Source organism: Stylophora pistillata, chromosome 1 (assembly GCF_964205215.1).
Source record: "Stylophora pistillata chromosome 1, jaStyPist1.2, whole genome shotgun sequence".
In the NCBI taxonomy this organism is placed as follows: Eukaryota; Metazoa; Cnidaria; class Anthozoa; order Scleractinia; family Pocilloporidae; genus Stylophora; species Stylophora pistillata.
Window position 1 is genome coordinate 40,216,613 of NC_142519.1, and position 20,000 is coordinate 40,236,612.

At 39.0% G+C, this 20,000-nt stretch overlaps 1 protein-coding gene, 1 long non-coding RNA gene and 1 pseudogene across 3 annotated transcripts in view; 2 read left to right on the forward strand and 1 right to left on the reverse strand.

The window, feature by feature from the left end:
* LOC148742499 (uncharacterized) overlaps window positions 1-63 on the reverse strand; it is a 5,241-nt pseudogene extending 5,178 nt beyond the window's left edge. Inside the window, exon 1 of the transcript XR_015999798.1 lies at window positions 1-63. This exon is cut by the window's left edge and continues 192 nt beyond it. The product of XR_015999798.1 is annotated as an uncharacterized LOC148742499 (transcript).
* Window positions 1-17,620, forward strand: part of LOC111334734 (uncharacterized) — a 178,721-nt gene extending 161,101 nt beyond the window's left edge. Inside the window, exons 14-28 of the mRNA XM_088747592.1 lie at window positions 73-141; window positions 652-723; window positions 2,810-2,881; window positions 3,250-3,321; window positions 3,810-3,881; window positions 4,565-4,630; window positions 5,176-5,247; window positions 6,025-6,096; window positions 8,251-8,325; window positions 9,094-9,165; window positions 9,358-10,378; window positions 10,572-10,650; window positions 10,973-11,011; window positions 16,478-17,398; window positions 17,577-17,620. Coding sequence (XP_088603718.1) covers window positions 73-141; window positions 652-723; window positions 2,810-2,881; window positions 3,250-3,321; window positions 3,810-3,881; window positions 4,565-4,630; window positions 5,176-5,247; window positions 6,025-6,096; window positions 8,251-8,325; window positions 9,094-9,165; window positions 9,358-10,378; window positions 10,572-10,650; window positions 10,973-11,011; window positions 16,478-17,398; window positions 17,577-17,620 — 2,818 coding nt within the window. The remainder of the gene's footprint in view (window positions 1-72; window positions 142-651; window positions 724-2,809; window positions 2,882-3,249; window positions 3,322-3,809; window positions 3,882-4,564; window positions 4,631-5,175; window positions 5,248-6,024; window positions 6,097-8,250; window positions 8,326-9,093; window positions 9,166-9,357; window positions 10,379-10,571; window positions 10,651-10,972; window positions 11,012-16,477; window positions 17,399-17,576) is intronic.
* Window positions 1-20,000, forward strand: part of LOC148742493 (uncharacterized) — a 307,714-nt gene that overhangs the window by 185,372 nt on the left and 102,342 nt on the right. The window lies entirely within an intron of this gene.

Consider the following 20,000-nt stretch of genomic DNA (forward strand, 5'->3'; position numbering starts at 1 on the left):
TAAAAAGTACACAACGGGGAGAAGAAGCATAAAAATTCTATTTGCAAGCAAATATTTCCTTTTTCTACACAGAACCCTGGACTTCAACAAACTGGAGACGCTGCCTTCTGATATATTCAAGCGCTCCAACTTCATCGATCTGTAAGTAATTGGCCCTAAAGCTTTCGACAGTTGACTGCCGTTCACTTAGATTGATTTTCTACCTTCCCAAAATTGTTTCGAGCCTTTTGTTTAAAAATGAGAATAAATGCCAATTAACCACCTAAATTTTTAAAAAAGACAAGGGCTAAAATAAATCATCTTGAACAAATTGGTAAAGACAGGAGGTTGACACCTCCCGCCCGACAATATTATTTCTCCTCGGAAGGTGCCTTGTTCAAAGGAAATTTATAAATCACCTCAGGTTTCTTCTCCATGTCCTGTAGTTCATCAAGATTTACCTTAACCAGATGCGATTTGAAGTTAAAAACACAGAATAGATGACTTACAAAATCAATGTTAAGTTCAACGTTTATAATAGATTATAATCTTAGAATTCTCTATGTTGAAGGTATACAATAGGTAGATTTCTAAAGTTTGCCTTCAGTGACAGAACACTATGTGGCTCGGCAGACTCAAGCTAAGAAGAAAATTGTGTATGGTGTTTTACAGGTGGCTGGGGAACAACAACATCAAAAAGTTACCTGAAGGCTTGTTTGCTGGGCAGGATAAGCTTAGATATCTGTAAGTGGTAAATATTTTACCTATACCTACAATAATAAAACCTGAACTACAGAAATGACCCGCAACATTTCAACATGGAAACCTCGCTTCAGTTAGTCCATTTACAACACGCGAATATTCTGTTGGCACATTCGCTGCACCCGGCGCGCTTCAGCGTCAAATGAAACCTCCAATCAAGAGTCGATCTGTGGACTAACACTGAGAGGTGTAAGACATAATGCATCTATCACTTAGTTGTCATTGTTGACCTTTGTTTTCTTTTGAGACATCCTGAATCACAGGACCGGTTGAAGGCGGAGAAAACAACATAAAATGCGAGAACTGATTTCATTCGATTTGACGTTGCTAAAATTAAACTCCAATCAACCCTAGCGTGGGTTCTTCTACAACTTACTTGGAAGTAATCCCGGAAAGGAACTCGTGTCGGAACCTCTTGCATAACCTTAAATAAAGACAATATTGCCCTGCTTACCACGAAATTCTTCTTTTCAGGCTCCGCTCCCCACAAATGCTTTTATTTCTGGTTTTAGACATGATCAATTCATTGCCAATTTTTTTATTTATTGAACATACTGATTAATTTTGCACTTGAAATTATATACGGGTCTGATCAGCTCTACCGCGAATGACGCCTCTCGCAGAAATTGGACATAAGGTGTGAGAAAGAAAATGGCCGGAATGTTAACAAACAACCGATCACAGTTAAGAGTACTTCTTCCTAGCCGAATGTATGTTGTTTGAAGAAAAAATATCCACAGCGAAATCGAGGAAAACGAGCCAGAGAAATTTTAACAGATCACTCGAAAGTTTCTAAACCCAAAAGAGGTTGAGAATACGAGCTAGATAGCTTAAGAGACTCTTAACAGGGACGATGGCTGCACTCGAAAGGCAATCATATGAAGAGTCTACTCTTCCGCCATTGCTGTATGGGCATACGTCTGACTAAAATGCGAAGTCCTGGAGAGGAAGAATAGGTACCATGAAAGGCAGAAAACTTTAGTTCTAAAACTCCGCACGCTCTTATTTGTTCAGTGCAGTAGCCTATATTGTTGTCCTTTGTTTTTCGTGGCCTTCAAGAACAAAATGGAACAGATGATTTCAATTATGCAAAAATGACAATGGTGTGGGGTTCGTGTCGTTTTTAGATGGTCCAAAAAAGACGAGACAGAGTGGGCTGCAGAGTAAGAACATAGATTTCCAGCCAAGGTCGTGTACAGCACCAGTTAAAGGAAAATGGTATCCGGTGACCTCTTTAAGCGATTTGTCCAGCGAAGACCACTAAATATGCAATGATCCGGTTCTTTCTATCTCAGTGTCAAACTGAACCGAAATTTGAATGTCAAAATCTGCTTTAAAAGGCAACAGTCAAGCGTAAATATCATAAGCAGCATGATGCAAACGGGGCGGGACGGTATTATTCGTAAATTAGAGAGAGGAAAAGGTCACGAATCTGGCAGCGTCAAGTTTGCAGCGTCCAAAGAAAACCAATTCTTACTAACATATTCGGGTTTAAATTCACTGAATTTCTCCCCGAATGCAGCCACTTCAACTATGATGAGGTATCAAGTAGAAGAGACCGTGACGGAAGACACTTAAAAACTGCTAAATTTCTCTCATGGTTGGCCACTCAAAACGCGTACCTAAGGTTTGAAAGCCACGGTCGAGTTCTTGCAAACGCCTACCTTTTATATTCGAGGAAGAATCCGATAGATAAATGCAAGTTACTTTTACTGATTGCTGTACAACGAATGTTCTTCTTAACGTTTTTCAATGGCTTAAAGTCAATGTACACACTTCTCCAACCTTATGGCTGAATACCTTTTGAACGACAGTCTTGTTAAAGTTTGAATTTGACATGCGTTGAGTTCTGTTTCGGCCAGTCATTTGGATACATTTCAAATAAAATAAATGCAAGCAATGTCAAAATTTTTTTTTATTTGTTGTGATCATCTTTCTTTTGTTTTTTCGTACATTTTTTATCACTTGTAACTTTTTCACGATAAAAATTGCATTAGAGAAGAGTCTTGTTTGTCTAAAAAATTTATTCTTACAAAATCAACGAAATTTTGTTGTTCTTCCAATGTAGGCGATTGAGCGGCAATCAGCTAGAAAAGCTACCACGCAACATTTTTATTGATTTGTCAGCCTTGGAAGAAATGTAAGCGACAATTTTTTCCATTCAAGAGATATTACAACCCTGTACGTAACGTTTGTATGATCGTTTTACTTGCACAATCGACGTATCTCCCTCTGTATTTCTTTCTAATGTATGAGCGTAATATTTTTTATTTACATAACGATTACTGAGGCTGATTAATGAACCACAGCTGCCTAAATTCTATCGGATAACAATTTCGGCAGAAAAAAAGTCGTCCAAGATAGAATCGAGTTGACAGAGTTGGACATAGCAGGAAAAGAACTTGATAATAGGCATCCCCCTTGAAAATGGAGTTTGTTAATTGAATCCTTGTTTGTTTGTTTTTTCCTAACTGGCAATCACCTCATTCTCCAAACACGTTTTTTCAGGGACCTGTCCTACAATCAGTTGCAGAGTTTGCCTCGAGGGATACTAAGCAGTAATACCAGCCTAAAAGTACTGTAAGTAGGACTTCTCTTTGTTCGAAAAAGGTTTACCGGTCAGATATTAACATTCATAGTTGGTGGTCCAAAATTAGTTGAAAATATCACTTATATCTACCTTTTTCGAACTGAGCCTCGTTTGGAAATTACCGATTGAGAGTAGAGTAGTGGTTAAGTGATAGATGTCATAATACAATAGTGTCTCCCTGCCCTTTTTGTCTTAACAGAAGGTCTGTCAGCATTATACATGGAATAAATATGTCCTTTGAGTCCAGTTGCTACATATTGTAGATTCTTGGTCATATTTGATATTTTCAGAGGCACAAAAAAGAAGCTTTTAATTTCCTGCCTTGTTAAAAAAATAACTAGTATTGTACTATCAGCTAGCCGATTTTGGCTCCTGTCCAGAACATAAAATACGTTAAGGAGTGGGACTGTCTCATTTTTTAAGTAGAATTTATGCTCCTAAATGTTAGCTTACTATATGTCTCAATAAATACTCTAAGGGATTTGTCAAACAACAAAATTCAGCGTCTTCCCGAAGATGTTTTTGGCAACCTTACTCGGATGAAAAGGCTGTAAGTGGCATTTTGTTACAGCGAGTGAAACCGTGCATTTTTCTTGTTGAGGTTTCAGTAAAACCTTTCATTGTGGCCATTCCAAATAGAATGCTAAAATTGTTCGACTATTTCAATCCACATATCAAGGTAAATTGCCCCATACGCTTCACTAGCTTCATTATAGAACAGGGTAGAGAGAGATTGGAGCACCTCTCCACCCCGGTATATAATGCTAACTTTAGTGGATTTGGTCATTAACAGCAGTTAAAAGAAAAAAATATTTCGACTGCTTCGCTCAGTATTTTTCTCCACTTTACTGGACACTTAATTTTTTTTCTGGCCAAGCGATCGGGGAAGGTTTAAAATGTTACGTTTAACTCCCACAAGATTGATTTGCGATATGAGCAACACTTTGAATTCATAGTTTCGATGCACCAATACGAAGAAGCGAATTCATATCATTATATGCAAACGACCATTTAAACAGCCGAAGTACAAATGGCACCTTTTTTTCACATTCTCAAGATTAGGAACAAAAGGATTGGTTACTCAGTTAAGATGTATTACCTTGCAAATAAACAGTTAAGTTTAATTGTCAATTTACGAGGTCCCTTCTATGACATAATAAAAAGCTATCCGAGAGTCTTAAATACCAATGCAGTTGACTTATTTTTCAATTTCTTTTGTTTCTTTTTTTTAAGCTTTCTCTCCAGTAACAAACTTCAGCGTTTGCCAAAGTTCAAAAATCTCTGCGTGATAGAGACTTTGTAAGTGATTCGTCTCTGTGATAAAAACTGGTTTAGTGCGTGTGTTGTTTAATAAGCATTAATCAAAAGGAAGCTTTGAAATAGTCTACCGATTATTCTTGGGACCTAATAAAAGTTTGTTTAAAGGATTTTAATCGAAAAAATATGCAGTAACTTTTAAAATAGACGCAGAAAATAAGAGTTATCAGAAATCGTGTTTTTAAGGTAGCGCAACATATGGAGGATAGTACATGGCATTCAAATTTCTCTTCGAGTTTCAAACTTTTAAAACACGAGAAGATAAATTTCGTATCTCCAAGTGGCCATGTAATATTCTATTCATTATATAAACAGAAATAAAGAACGAAACCATTTCGCTTTAGCAGCAGAAGGTGCAATTTATGTAGCCATGGCAGCGGCAATATTTTCACGTGTGAAGATAACATGATATTCACGCTGTGAAGATATCACGTTTTTGCGCGAAAGCTCACAAGAGTCACAAGGTATTTCATTGGTGATATATAATAGTGATACATAGGGTGTCGTATATTTAATTTATCGCGTAGATACCTGGAAAACAACAGCCTCGTAACCCTGTCACCGGATCAGTTCCAAGGCTTGTCCAAATTGAAAGACCTGTAAGTAAACCCAGTAATTTAACTGAACGAGGTGGCGAACGGAAATTATACCTAACCGCACTTGTAATGATTCGTAATCTTACAGGAGATATCTGATCATCTGTAATTAAAGTTCATCAGCTGCTGCCTTATTATTTGGTTCTTTTCAATTTTCTGTGAGAGGACATGCGATTGCGAAAGAAACCAAAAACAATCATAAAAAACTACCCTGTTACTTGAGGAATAAGTAATTCTCTAAATTATGAGTAAATTGTATCTGTGGCGTAATACAAAGGATGAACAGACCTATTCCCTCACCCACTTTTGTTCAAGGTTTCGTTGAACTACTCAAACTAATGCGCTTTGGTAGGCTTAGACTCAGACACATTGGAGGTTACCTGAGTCACGTCTAACGTTGCAGGAGTTTGAAGTTGCTATAACATCTAGGATAACAACTGCTAACTCGGATCTCACTGACAAGATTTCACATGACAGAAAAGAAGGCAATTACTAAGAGGATGTAGCAATTCTTTCCCGTACATAAAGCAGCGCGTACTCATACTCGGATTAAGCAAGGCAACCGCTGACTGCCTTCACCTAATTTTTTAACTAGTCCCCAGCAGTGAAGTTTTTGTCTATTTTCAATCTACTTTTCAGTGTCACATAGATTATAAAGATATTTTGTAATAAGACATGGAAAAGTCGATGAAGCCATTAAAAGTTTTTCTACAATGGAAGTTTTCTTCTTGAGTTTTCTGTACTTTAACTGATCATGATCTATCTTCTTTGTCGTTGAAGGGCTGTTTATGAAAACAATATTCAGTACCTGCCGCCTGGAGTTTTTAAAGGATTGACTAACATGCAGTCCATGTAAGTCTCTGTTTCTCGTTATCACTTTTAATCTACGTTAGTGAAGCACTAAAAAACTGGGGTCTTTGTGAGAGCGCATTCGTCGGCATCTTCTTTATCTCCGTCATTTGCGTAGGTTGTGTCAAAAAGTATACACGAGTGACCAAGATCGCCAGCGAATGGACACGAGTGACCACTAACAACCAAGAGTGACAACGCGTCATCAAAGAAAGTAGTCATAAATTTGAGTGACATCACAATTTCCTTGTCATCAGCTGACTTCATCTAAAGACCTATGATTTCACCTTAGATAAACCATTTCCGGAGACTGACATATGCAAAGAATGTATCACCTCCTTGATTCAAAGGGCAGGTCTCAGAGCTACTCAACTGTCAAAACTGTTATGTAATGAGCCCGTTTCCACATAAACGCTAAGACAGAAGAAAGAAAGCTACGGAAATTAATGGAAAGAAATCGAGGCATAAATAGCATAAAAAACCCATTGATATTGGACAAAAAAAGATAAAACAAAACGACATAAAAGGAAAAACGCAAAGACAAAATGTTGACGGAGAAGGGTGACGAGTGATTGAAATCGGTTAAAAGATTCATGTGGCGGGAAGCAGGAAGAAGACACCACCCTTCCCTTCCTTTGATTACTGCATACTAGCTAGTTGCTCTTGATCACGTGGAGTCACTCATGGAGAGTAGTGGTCATTCGTGGTCGCTCCCTCGGGGTTACTCGTGCTCACTCTTAACCACCTGGGCCCGGTTGTTCAAAAGAGAGTTAAGTCTAAGCCCAGGGTTAAATCGGCCTAACCCTGGGTTAAATTTTAAGCGGAAGTTCGTTGCGTTGTTCAACGGAAGGTTAACACTAACCTCGGGTTAAACGATGGGTTAAATTTAACCCACCGTGTGAGCAGGGTTAAACTGTTAAACTCCTGTTAAATCAGGAATAAAGATAGCGGACTTGTTGTTTTGCGATTTACGCAGAAGGCGACCACGAGATAGGAGATTTAGAGCCGGAACTCAGCGTGAAATGGACGATTTCACAGACGAAGAGCTGCGTGCTCGTTACCGCTTTCGACGAGAGTCTATTTCATTTATTACCAATCTTGTTGCCGGTGATATCAGTCGCAACACTCGACGGAATCATGCCCAACCACCGCTCCATCAAGTTTTAATTGCCCTCAGGTTTTACCAGCCACGGCAAGTTTCGCCACCTCTCGCGAGCTTCGGCTGTTGTCCGCATTGCCACACCAACAGCGTTAACAGACTGCACAGCATCAGCGATTTTTTCCACATTTTATTTTTTTTCTGATTGATGACACTGTTGGTAAACTTGCTTTGTATCAGCGAAAGGTTTTCTTCGACTTTTTCCGTCAAAACAGCAATTTCTGAAGCGCTAAAATTTTGTTTTCGAGCTTTGCGTGAGATAGCTGAGAAAGTCATTTTGCAGAGCTCGCAACTTGCTCATCATGGCAACATTGTAAAAAAAGGCAAAGTCTGTTTACGAGCCTAGTGGCCCAATAGGCCGGTGCTTAACTCCGGTTTCTGTAGCATGAAGCGACTAGGAGTATTTCTTCTCCCCCCTGGATGGGATGCCAGTCCATCGTAGGATGCCAGTCCATCGAAGGATGGCAACATTGTACGAATAGTTTATTATGGGATGCTAACCGCGGGCTAAACGCGCTTAACCCGAGGTAAGCTAACTTGTCCTCTAACCGCGCTTCGAACAATGCGAGTTAACAGCGAGTTAGCAAACTCACGGTTAGGAAATTTAACCTCCGGTTAGGCCTAACCAGACGTTAGTTTAACCTGTCTTTTGAACAACGGGGCCCTGGTTACTTGTGGTCAATCACGGTCACGCGGGGTTACTCGTGGTCACTCGTGGTCACTCTTACCCACTTGAGGTCACTCGTGGCCACTCTTACCCACTTGTGGTCACTCGTAGTCGCTCTTGGTCACTTTTGGTCACTTCTGGTTACTCGTGGTAACTCGTGGTCAATCACGACCAGCCAGGGTTACTAGTGGTCATTTGTGGTCACTCGTGGTCATTCGGTGTTACTCGTACTCACTCTCAGTCACCCATTCTGCTTTCTTCTTTTAATCTAAATTTATGTTTTCATGTTTGTCATTTACGAGTTGCTCTTTCATTCTATTTTTATTTGTAGGAGCTTTTATTTCAACAAAATCCGCATAGTGAGCAACGAGCAATTCAAAGATATCGCGCCAAGTATTCGATTCCTGTGAGTTTGAAAAAACTGTTACTATTCAAGGCGTACGTGTGATTAAACTTCATCAAGAGTTCATTCCACATTCAATTGAGACAGTGTGCTTAGTTCTCGGATTAGCGTTCCCCCCCCCCCTTCTTCACGGACACGTAATCCAATGGGCCGAGTCATGCAAGTTGAGAATTGCGTTATTCGAATTACCCATAGATACTTCTACGAGTGTTAAAATAAGGTTAGGCAGTTCATACCGTTAATCACGCGCGAATTTTATACTCCTTAAAATAATCACATCTGACCACTGGAAAACTTTTGGGAAAAACTAAGTGAGGGCTTCCTCTCAATTTAACGTCCCCTCTCAAGTAGATTACAATAATATCGTATGTATACATATTTCTAGATATTAAGTGTGTTTTACGTACTCAGTAACGAATTATTCTTATTAAGTTAAGTGTGACTATGTTGAAAAGGATGTCTTGGTTACTTTCGCTCTCGTCCTCTAAAATGCCCATTTTTTCCATTACTTAGGCTCCTAACTGTATGGGTATCAACGAAACTGAGGCAGATTTGCTCTTTGACAATGGTATACCCATCCGTTCATTCCTTCTCCCTTGAATCCCAGGGAGTCTCATGAAGTGTTAAGAGTTGAATTTTTGGGGTGAAGCGAGGATTGGGTGGAGCAAAGGAAAGAAGAGAATCCAAAAGCTTGAAAATACTTAGGGTTAAAACAGCAGTATCTTTATGAAATATTGGTGTTAAATTGAATCGGTCTCCTTTAAATTGCAGTTACTTCCATTACAACCAAATGCGAGAACTACCCGATGGTTTCTTCTCGAACATGAAAAATTTGATAACAACGTAAGTCAGTAGAATATTCACGATGTCTGGAGATGTTTAACTGAAGAATTTCATTTGTCTGTATACAATAAGGCAGCATGTAGAGTATTACTATCACCCTTTCTTCGTCTTAAATTCAGATATTGTGACGAATCAAAAGTTCCCATTTTTTTTCCACTTTTGTGATCCATTTCAACTTTTTATAAACCGTAGGACTGTAGACACCAACCTGATGTGTTGCCATTTGAGGAAGGAGGACGCGGATTGCGACTTTGCTTATGTCGACAGCTTTGCAAGTTGTGAAAGGATGTTCAAAGATCGAGCTCCAAGGATTTGTCTCTGGGTTGTAGGAATTATGACACTGGTTGGTGCTGTGTTTGTGATCGTGTGGCGGTTGGTGTTTAAGGAAACAAAGGAGAAAAACAAGATACAGGCTATCATGTTGATAAATTTGGCCGGGTCTGATGGACTGATGGGTGTCTACCTGATCATTATAGGTGTGATGGATGCCAATTGGGCAGGGCAATATTTCTTGCATGACTATTATTGGCGTTCAAGTTTGCCATGTCAGATGACAGGTTCCCTTTCCGTATTGTCAAGCGAGGTGTCCTTGATGCTCATCTGCTTGCTCTCTGCCGACCGGCTTAAAAATATTCTGTACCCCTACAGCGGAAAGTCTCTTACAATTAAGGTTACCCACCTTCTGTGCGTCTTTATCTGGATTGCTGGTGGTATAATTGCGTTTATTCCCACGGTAGGCTTCGATTACTTTGGTAGTCGCCAGAAGGGTCATCATTTTTATGGCAGATCAGTTGTTTGTCTCCCATTGCAGCTTTCTGCTGATAAGCCCTCAGGCTGGGAGTACTCTGTTGCCATGTTTGTTGGTCTAAACTTTTCCCTTGTGTTATTTGTCATTGTGGCCTACTCAATGATAATCTTTAAGTCCTGCGCATCAAACCGGCGCCTGGCTAAGCAAGGAACCGAAAGAGAAAGGAAAATGAAAGCAAAGCAGAGGGCAGCCGATCTGAGGAGGGAGGCCTCGCTCGCCAAAAGAGTGTTCTTCATCGTTCTTACCGACTGTGTCTGCTGGTTGCCTATCGTGGTGATTGGAGTGAGGTCTCTCCTGGAAAAGTCCTTCCGTGTACGTGGTGACCTGGCAGTTTGGATCGCAGTCTTTGTTCTGCCGGTTAACTCTGCCATCAATCCCATTCTCTACACCTTTTCTACCCCACAGGTACACGAGGTCATTATTTGAACGGTTGAAAAATATATCTTCGGCGATTAAGTTTAATTTTGCCTTTTCTATATTCATTCGCATTCGAGGGGAAATCAAAGACTCGAAGGTTTAATATGGGGAGTGGGGAGAAAGCAATGTGTACTGATTACAACTGTGTGTTTTTTGTTTTTTTTTTTTTCGATGTATTAAGGTTCGAGGTGTCATCAATGCCAAACTCCGACCGTTGTGGGATTATCTGATAGCAAAACTCGGCCGAAATCAAAATGAAGGTAACCTTTAACAATTTTAACTAATCTTTCGTCATTTTGTATAGTGTTATTCCCCGTTTTTTCATTTTTTGTTTCTGTTTCATGTAATAAGGCTACGTATAAAATAGTTCTAAGAACAGATATGCCGCGTGTTTATAAATCAAATTGACCCATAAGTCAAGTGAATAAGAAATAGACAGGTATCTATATTTAATAACAAGCTTGTTTATTTCATGTTAACACTTAGTTAGACTCAGTCTCATTGAAAAATATGACTACCTCATGAGTGAACAATATGTTTGTTGCTGACGTTTTTGTCGCTTGTGTTATTATTTTGTGCCAGCTAAAGACCAGGGAATGGAAATGAGAGCTATCAAAGAAGGTACGCACTCAATTCACTTATCCACAGACTGCAACAAATTTGAGAATGCAACATCTGGCAGTCAAAAACCAAGAACAGAACAGAATGATCAAAGAACAATGAGGAATTTATGTAGCTGAGAAAGTTCCAGCTGACGTTTTTTTCCAATTTTTTATATTCTAACGAAGGTGTAAAAAGAAATTTGACCTTCCGCTTGAAGTTTACAATCATCCATAGTTTGAAACACTTTAATGACTGCAAGTTTCCGTTGTACATGTATAGTAAGTTTGAATCTAATTTAATTGATTCTTGGTATGATCTAGAGAAGAAAATATCCATAGACAAAGTCACCATTGACAATATTTCTATTTTTATTACAAAAACAAATGGATTCCATATTGCCATGGGTCTATTCTGAAATTGCTCACTGAAAAATGGGCTTAGAACATTACAGACACTCCGTTGCGCCCCGTATATCATCATTGAACAGACGCATAGCAAAATAAAATTTACTTGTTTCTTCGACAGTTAAAATTGTAGAAATAATGGTTTTGATAAGGTAAAAAGAGCAAATGTGGCCAAGAATCGCACACTTTCGCAATATCGTGGCAACAGCCAAAAAATCGATTCGGCTCATATTCTCAAGTTGGGTAGGCCTTACAGTGAAAGAAAGAACTGCATCCTTCGTTTGGCTGAATATCAATTTATTTTCGAGAAAATCGATAATAACTGAATTCCACCAAATGCCGCTTTAGAAGCTGAAATTTTCTTAGACGGATCTCGGAACGTCGCGCCACGATGAAAAGTACCAAGTCTTGTAAAACAACATCAAAACATATGTTGACAGCAATTTGAGTCATTGTTAATTGTTTTGTATACACAAACTAAGTGAATTTATCCGACCTTCATCTAATTTGATTAAAAATAGATCAAGAGTAACCCGTTATTTAACTATGTGCTAAACAAAATTATCCACTGAAAATCTGGCTTTTGGAAGGTGAAGTGTAGTCCTTTTCAATCTTGGAAGGAGTTTTTGGGGAAATGTTTCAGTGCGATTTCATTAAATTTTAAAATTGGATGAAATGCGTTGATTTGACAGTGCCTTCAGTTAGTCGAAAATGTATACATACACACGCAAACTCGATTGTTTCGCATTTCACCACACGGTTTTTTCAACATAATATTCATTCATCCTTCATGTTGCTGTATCACACTGGAGGATTGCAGTTCTGAAATTGTTGCATCGCTCTCACAATAGTGATATAACTCGGAAGAATAGTCAACACCTCCTGATAACGATTGTTTACGGGGTTTCTCTATACCCAATTCGTTGAAAAGAAGGCTGTAATTACTTCAAGAGATCTTTTGTTTAGATATAAGTCTTCAACCGAACCGCGAACCGAGCGGAATGTTGCCGAATGTTGCCGAAATGCACTTTACCGCCTTTAGAGAGACTGCCTCTCAATGATGTTTAGAACAAGTGAGACGTGCTGAAATGGACACCTCGCTGTGTTCAAACGCTAGTCTAAACAAAATCTCGTTCCTCTGAATTTCTGATCTGGATGAGTTTGCGGAGAGTTATCTAGTTATTCTAAGTGATATTTGCCATTTTGACCCCAATTTACGTGAAAACCAACCTGAAGTACCTCAGTTGGCTAAGAATTACTTTTTACTTCCTTTTCTATAACGTTCCTCTATATATCAAAGAAACTTATTATTAAGAACTCGTGGAAACCTAGACAAAAAGTATTTATAACGAAGAGTTCTTCTGTTTTGGCCTCCTTAAATCACGAGCATGTGGTATTTATCCTCTGTTCATCCATCCGTTTGTTCACTTAGGTTCTGCTGAGTTAATTGCTCAGCTTCAGCAGATGCAACTCGATGCAAGCAAAGTCAATGACAAGACAGACCTAAAAACTGAGTTGAAGAAAATTGCTTCAGACAAGGGCTTTAGAATCGTCGACAATGAAGGATCAGGAAATTGCATGTTCTATGCTTTGTCAGATCAACTGGAAATTGCTAAGAGAATCAAAATCAAGTATGACGAATTAAGACAAATATTGGTCCAGTACCTCAGAAAAAACCCTAAACTAGTAAGTGGATGTCTTACACTCTGTGTTAAACACTGTTACTTTAGGAGCACCATAAAGGTTGGATCCACATGTAGGCCAACTGGTCAACACATCACTACTCCTCCTGTAGGGGATAATAAGAATCATAAATACCTTGAAATCATCATTTAGTATAAATCACACCGCGCGCTCCTTGGTAAGTGATTGGCAAGTACCATTCATCGTCTTCTGGTATAAACGTAAATTATTTTCTACCTAAGCGTCGGTGAAAGTAATGGATAAATTACTTTGCCTCTTTGCCTCGGAAGATACTCACCCCTATTCACCATTTATTTCGGAGAATAATTGTTCAATACTTCTGGATTGCTCGTAAAAAAAACGCTGTCTTGTTCAAGTGTCTTTTTTTATAGACCATGTCCGTGTCACGGATGAATTCAAACCTCCTTGATAAAATGAAAGGGCTCTGCCTTGTTGAGAAAGCTGCCAACCCGAGGTTTTTTTAAAAGTACTTCGCACTTGAATCTCCCCTAGAAGGGACAATCCTAATTGGATAACCTTGACTCTGGGTAAGGTGGACATTAGATATTCGATGTTTCGCAGGGAAAATTCAGGAGTTGAGACTGCTACATCCAATTCAGATCCTTGTGATCATTACTCTGATATGTTATTATCTGTTCTTACTGTTGTTTAGTATCTATTATTTTCTCATTCGATGACTCCTTCCAACGTACTCAACCTGGTCCAGTGTACCATTAACTTTACACTCCAAGTTTCGTTCTCTATTTTACTTTTCTCACAGACGAATGGAACAGATCTGTTTCACTTCGTCCATGGGCATCAATCATGGGCTGAATACTTAACGTACATGGAGCAAGATGGCGCATGGGGTGACCATGTAATTCTATGTGCCGCAGCAAACTGCTACAAAACTTGCATTCGTGTGGTCAGCAGTCTTAACGCTTCTCACGATGTTGTCTTACGGCCACAATGCCCTGTTGACAGAGGCAGGACACTTGTGTTGGGACACGTCCCTGAAGCACACTATGTCAGCCTTTACTCCACACAAGGTACAATTCTTTACATTACACCCAGTAAATGAAGTGTGAGTTTATAATGATATTTTGTGTAATTATCTACATCACCTAGGAGGGAGGGGGTGGCTCTATCGCTCTCTGGTATAAGCCGCCGTCAAATGATCACTGCCAATATGACGTCACATAACAGTACTGGAAGCGCTAGCTTCGCTAAGTTTGCTCAGTAGAGCTTGAGGACAGCTAACAAAGAGAATGCCATTACAGGCTCCTAGTGGGTTATTATTGACTAATTTTCAGTGAGTGTACAAGCTTCGTCATTTCTATTGTGAATTCAACAATTTACTGTCTTGTGAAATTGTTTGTTTGTAATTTCGTCAAATAGAACTCGGGACGAAAGCGGCTGACCGCCATATATCCTCCCCCGCGTGTCAAAACAAACCTAAACGCACGCCGTCTTTTCTGTAGGCTTTAAACAAATCGGCCTCATAAGAGGAGGTTTTATTCCTTATTTATTTAGATTTGTTTATACCTATTGCTATGTGGGGCGAATCTAATGAGTCATTTTTCTCCTCACTCCTTTTAAGTTTGAAGTTGTTGTATTACATAGTGGTGAGCCACGATTACATACTTATCTTGTCTGCTAGTGTTGTAAAGACCTTGGTATGAGCCAAAGATTCTAGTTAATAAGCTTGCTGACTTCTAATTATCTTTCTGCTAGTGGCCCTTTATTTTAAAACGCTCTCGCTACTCCTGTGATTCATTTTTCCGGGCTTGTATTGTAAATTGCCATTATGGCCAGAGTGTTGACCTGTGTCTTAATCCTTTCCTAGGGGCAAATGTGGCCAAAAATTGAACAGTTTCGAAATGTGGCAACAGCCGAAACATCGATTCAGCTCACTTTTTCAAGTCAGGTGGGCCTTACAGTGAAACAAAGCACTGCATACTTCGTTTGGCTGAATATCGATTTATTTTCGAGAAAATCGATAATAACTGAATTCCGCCGAAACGCCGCTTTAGAAGCTCAAAATCTTAGACGAACCTCGCGTTACCAATTTAAAACACTTGGACCGATGAAAGGTACCAAATCTTGAAAAACAACAATTAAATTTAGGTTCTTGATTATTTGTAGACACAATCTAATTTTATTAGTATGACTACCTTTCATCATTATTTATTAAGTTACATGTATCATCGTGGAAAAGAAAAACTTTTATTCACTATAATCTCTAAAAGCATATACAAAAATTATGATAAAATGCTTAAAAATGGAAAAAAATGGGTGAAAATGTCTTGTAAAATTTTAAGAAAAGCTCATGGATACACACTTCGTTTAATAACAATTCAAGATTATTTACAAAAAAAATATAATTAATAAATTAGTGTACGAAAACTACATAAACAGAGTAATCGACTAAAAATCTGGCTTTTGCAAGGCAAAGAGTAGTTCTTTCAAACAATCATTATGAGGAGACTATCCTTATAAGTTACATCGCTACTTTGAGAGCGATCGATGCAAGATTTCCAGGACTGCAATCCTCTTTTGTGATACATCAACAGGGAGGGTAAGATGATATTCTGTTGAAAAAGGTGTAGTTTCGATGTAAAATGCGAAACAACCGTGTTTGCGTGTGGATATGTACATTTTCTGCTAACTGATGGCATCGTCAACATATCACGCCGAATCATATCCCCAAAAATTCCTTCGGAGATCGAACAGAACTACATTTCGCCTTCCAAAAGCCAGATTCTCAGTCGATGAATTTGTTTAGCACATAGTTTAATCAGTAACGGGCTACCTTTGACCTATTTTTGATCTAGCTAGAAGATGATCGGATAAATTCAATTAGATTGTGTAAATAAACTATCAAGAATTGTTCAAATTGCCGTCAACCTATATTGAATGTTGTTTTTCAAGATTTGGTACTTTTCACTGGTCCAAGTGACTGTTTTCAATTCGTGGCGCGACTCTCCAAGACTCGTGTGAAATTTTGAGCTTCAAAAGCGGCATTTTGGCGGAACTCAGTTATTATCGATTTTCTCGAAAATAAGTCGATATTCAGCCAAACGGAGTATGCAGTGATTTATTTCTCATTGAGACCTACCTAACTTTTAAATATGGGCGAAATTTATTTTTCAGCTGTTGCCACCAAAGGTGTGACCATTGGTAACATTCACTCTTAAAGAGAAAAGAGATATTCGGAAAGATCAAAAGCGGGACGCGCGCAAATGACTAAGGATGGAGAAGTTACACGATACGGTTACCAAATGCAAAAAGCACAACGCGGCTTATTCAACAAATCTGGCGATCGAGCGAACTAAAGCCACGAGAGAGAGCACTTTGTAATCTTATTCTCTTTTTGTGTTTTCTTTATCGAACACAGTACAAAATCTAGAAGAAATGGGGAGCGCTGTTGATAGTGAGGACGAGTTGCAGGAAGAACGGGTAGAGAGGGAACAACATGCAGGGTCAGGCGAAGAAAACGAGGAACCCACTGAGCCACGGCAAGTTGAGCCTGAACAAGACGAAGAACCAAAACAAGGCCAAGACGAACTTACTGGACAGCAGCAAGTTAAAAGAGAACAAGACGAAGAACCAAAACAAGGCCAAGACGAACCTACTGAACAGCAGCAAACTGAACGAGAACAAGACGAAGAACCAAAACAGGGCCAAGACGAAACCAGTAAACAGGAGCAAGTTGAATCAAAACGAGACGAAGCACCAAACGATGAGCGCAAAGAATCTAGCACAAAGCTGGAAGTTGGACGTGGTCATTTGAAGGGAAACAAAGAAGTTAGTAAACAGCAGCCAGTAGACCAAGAGCTGAAAGAAGAACATGAAAAACCTGAGCGTGAGCAAGATGAAACTGTTGAAGAAGAGCCAAAAGGGGAAGGCCAAGAATCCAAACAGAAGCGCACTTGGAAAGAAGAGGAAAAAGAACTGAAAGTCGACCATGGGCCAGAGGTTGATTCTAAAAACGACGAGAAGTCGAAAAGAAATAAAAAAGAAAGTGAACAGCAACAAGAAGAAAATGAGCAAGATGAACAAGAGCAAGAAGAGAAACACGAAGAAACCGAAAATCAGCAAGTTGATTCTAATCAAGAATGGCGAGAAAAGGACCACAAAGGTCCAAAACAGGTAGAAATTGAACAAGAGAAACCAAGAGCAGTGTCTGAGGAAGTAAATCAAGTTCAACTGCAGGACAAAAAACAGCAGTCAAAACGAGATAACGAGGACTCCCAACATCGGGGTGAAGAGTCTATGGAAGATGAATCACCACGACACGAGCAGATTATGGACGAAGGTATGTTTTACCCGGCCTCCGTTTCCGCTAATTTCTAAAGTTTTGGGGAATTAATTTTTCGTTCATCACGTTGGGTGGAAGAAAAACTTCTTCGTTATTCCAAAACTTATTGTTATTTTTTTTAAGGTAACAATGTATAACTGAAGTGTCTTGATAATTGGTTGCTTTTATTCAACAGAGCAAGACGAAGAAGATGATATGGTGCTGGACACACGTTTGTAACGGGTAGCACTGACTTATCAAGTCCTTTTAGTTCTAATTATTGCAATAGAAGTAGAAAGATTACATACTGTTGTGTCATGGAAATAGTTCATTTACTTAACCAAGAACATTTTCAGAAAAAATGATCGAAAAAAAATCAAAGTAACTAACTCGCACTCGTGATGTTTGTTCGGCACTGTTTGATCGTCCAGGGTGTCCGAAAGGGAGGGAATTTGGTATGCGGAATAAGATCTCGTGAAAGCATGCTTACGGTCATATTGCGCCGCTCGTGTTGTCAGAAGTTTCCGCAACTTATCTTATTCCAATATTATTAAGTTTACAAGTACTTACAAACATGACTTAACTATTAACTCAGCATCCAGTTGCATGTCTTACTTATTATTTATTGACTTAAGTCCTAGTGTATTATTTACTAGGTGGCTTCTTTGTTATGACAATGCTAAGCCACTAATCGTATTTACTCCACCGCACATATGTATTAAGTGCACAGGTCAGATAATGCATGTTCATCTGCCTCATTTATTTACTCACATTTGCTGTTAATGCATGACTTAAGTTAATTTTGTTGGAGCTTGAACAAAAATGAAAGGAAAAATTATTACAAAAGTGTAACCCAAGTGAGGATGTTTTTAGAAGTGTTAAATGTTCTTTAAGTTATTGTCAGGCCATTTAGTACCTAATTAAAAAGAAATTAATAATATTTCATCTCTCATTTTTTTTTTGTTATCTAATAATTGAACCATCATGGAGTTCAATAGTTTAAACACAATCTCATAGCTGAAAGGTAACTTGGAAAACATTTCAGTTGTTGAAGGGCTGTTCAAAACGATTTGAATCAGATTTGTCCGTTGAATGATCAACAGACCATACGGGAAGTGAACCCCCTAAAGAAAGGCTGAGGTTCAAAGAGAGAAACGATAGTAGGAGTACGAGTAGAATATAAAGATCCCATCAACAAGCTTTTTTGTCTCTCCTTAAATTTTAAAGGAAGATCGTGCTCTGTGGTCTCCAAGTGTCAGTCTTAATTCCCGGCTCAGTTTCGCTTCTGACTTTCCCCGTGGAGTTTCAAAAATCTTCCATTCCGCCCTAGGTACAAATAATTGGAGTTAGTCTTTTAGTAATTTCTTTTTCAGGTTATAGGTTGTTAGAACATAGCTAGCAGAACCGCGCAATCAAATTCAATAATTGTAAGCGTGCTCAAAATCCCGATAGTGCAAGCTGACAGCGTCAGCAAATCGCTTCGCCAGAAATTTTTTTTCGCGCGAGCGGCCGATTGTTAGCGCGGGAAAAATAATATATTTCGCGACAATAATGGATACAAACAGAAACTCGGCCTACTAGTCCGAAAACGAAGACAATGTTTCGACCTTTTCCCTTGGGTTAGAGTTCTTAAATGAGGCAGAAAAAGAGAAAAACAAAGGAAAAAGAGACCCGGCATCAGCGCCGTCACGTTTCGCTTCAACTGATATTGTTGTCCATTTTTCCCGTCGGATTTGATGCACAATTCTACCGGCTATGTTCTAAAACAATTGGTTCATGCTTTCAGCTGTGCACTATCGAGTTATGGAGCACGTGGGAAGTTTGGAGAGCACTCAAGAAGCTAGAGTTGCCCTCGGCTATCGCCTCGGGCAACTCTTACGCTTCTTTCGTGCTCTCCATACTTCCCGCGTGCTCCATAACTCGATAGTGCACGCTAAAGCATGCACCAATTGTTAATTAGTACTTTAACTAGTCTCCCGAAAAATTTCCCTCTCGAATTAGATTATCAGTTAAAAAACCATACATGTCCAATACACCAAACAGATTCTGACGGTTGTCTGATGAAATAGGAAAGTCTGAACGCGAGATAGAAGCATGAGTCGGCAGACAGAAGGGCTGGAAACCCTTGCAAAACACTACACTAGTCTTTTAATAATAAATAATGTTACCGTGGATAAATTGGAAATAGGTTTTTTACGACTGAAAGACTAAGTACGAAACTTCATTATTGGAGGTTAACTGGTGTTATGCCATTGCTATGAAATTGCTTAACTGCTTATTGTCTCGATACATTTCCTGTGGTGCTGGCAGGGAGAATTTGTGTAGCAATCAAGAGCTTCTTTACTTGGTGATCATTTCCATATATCTCCTGACCTTGATGTGTGATTCGGGAATGATGTTGTAAGGAGAAATTAGATACAGGTCACTCTTGGGTCTAAAGGGTTTATGTTTGCAGAAGAGTGTGCCAACATTCACACTGAAACAATGGAATGGGAGTTCGTAAATTTTCGCTAAATTTTGACTTAGAAAAGTTAGGTATAAAAACTTCCAAAAAAAGGAGTCAAAGAAAACTTCAAAGAAGAACTGGAAAAAAGTGTTTCATTCCAAAAAAAATCATACA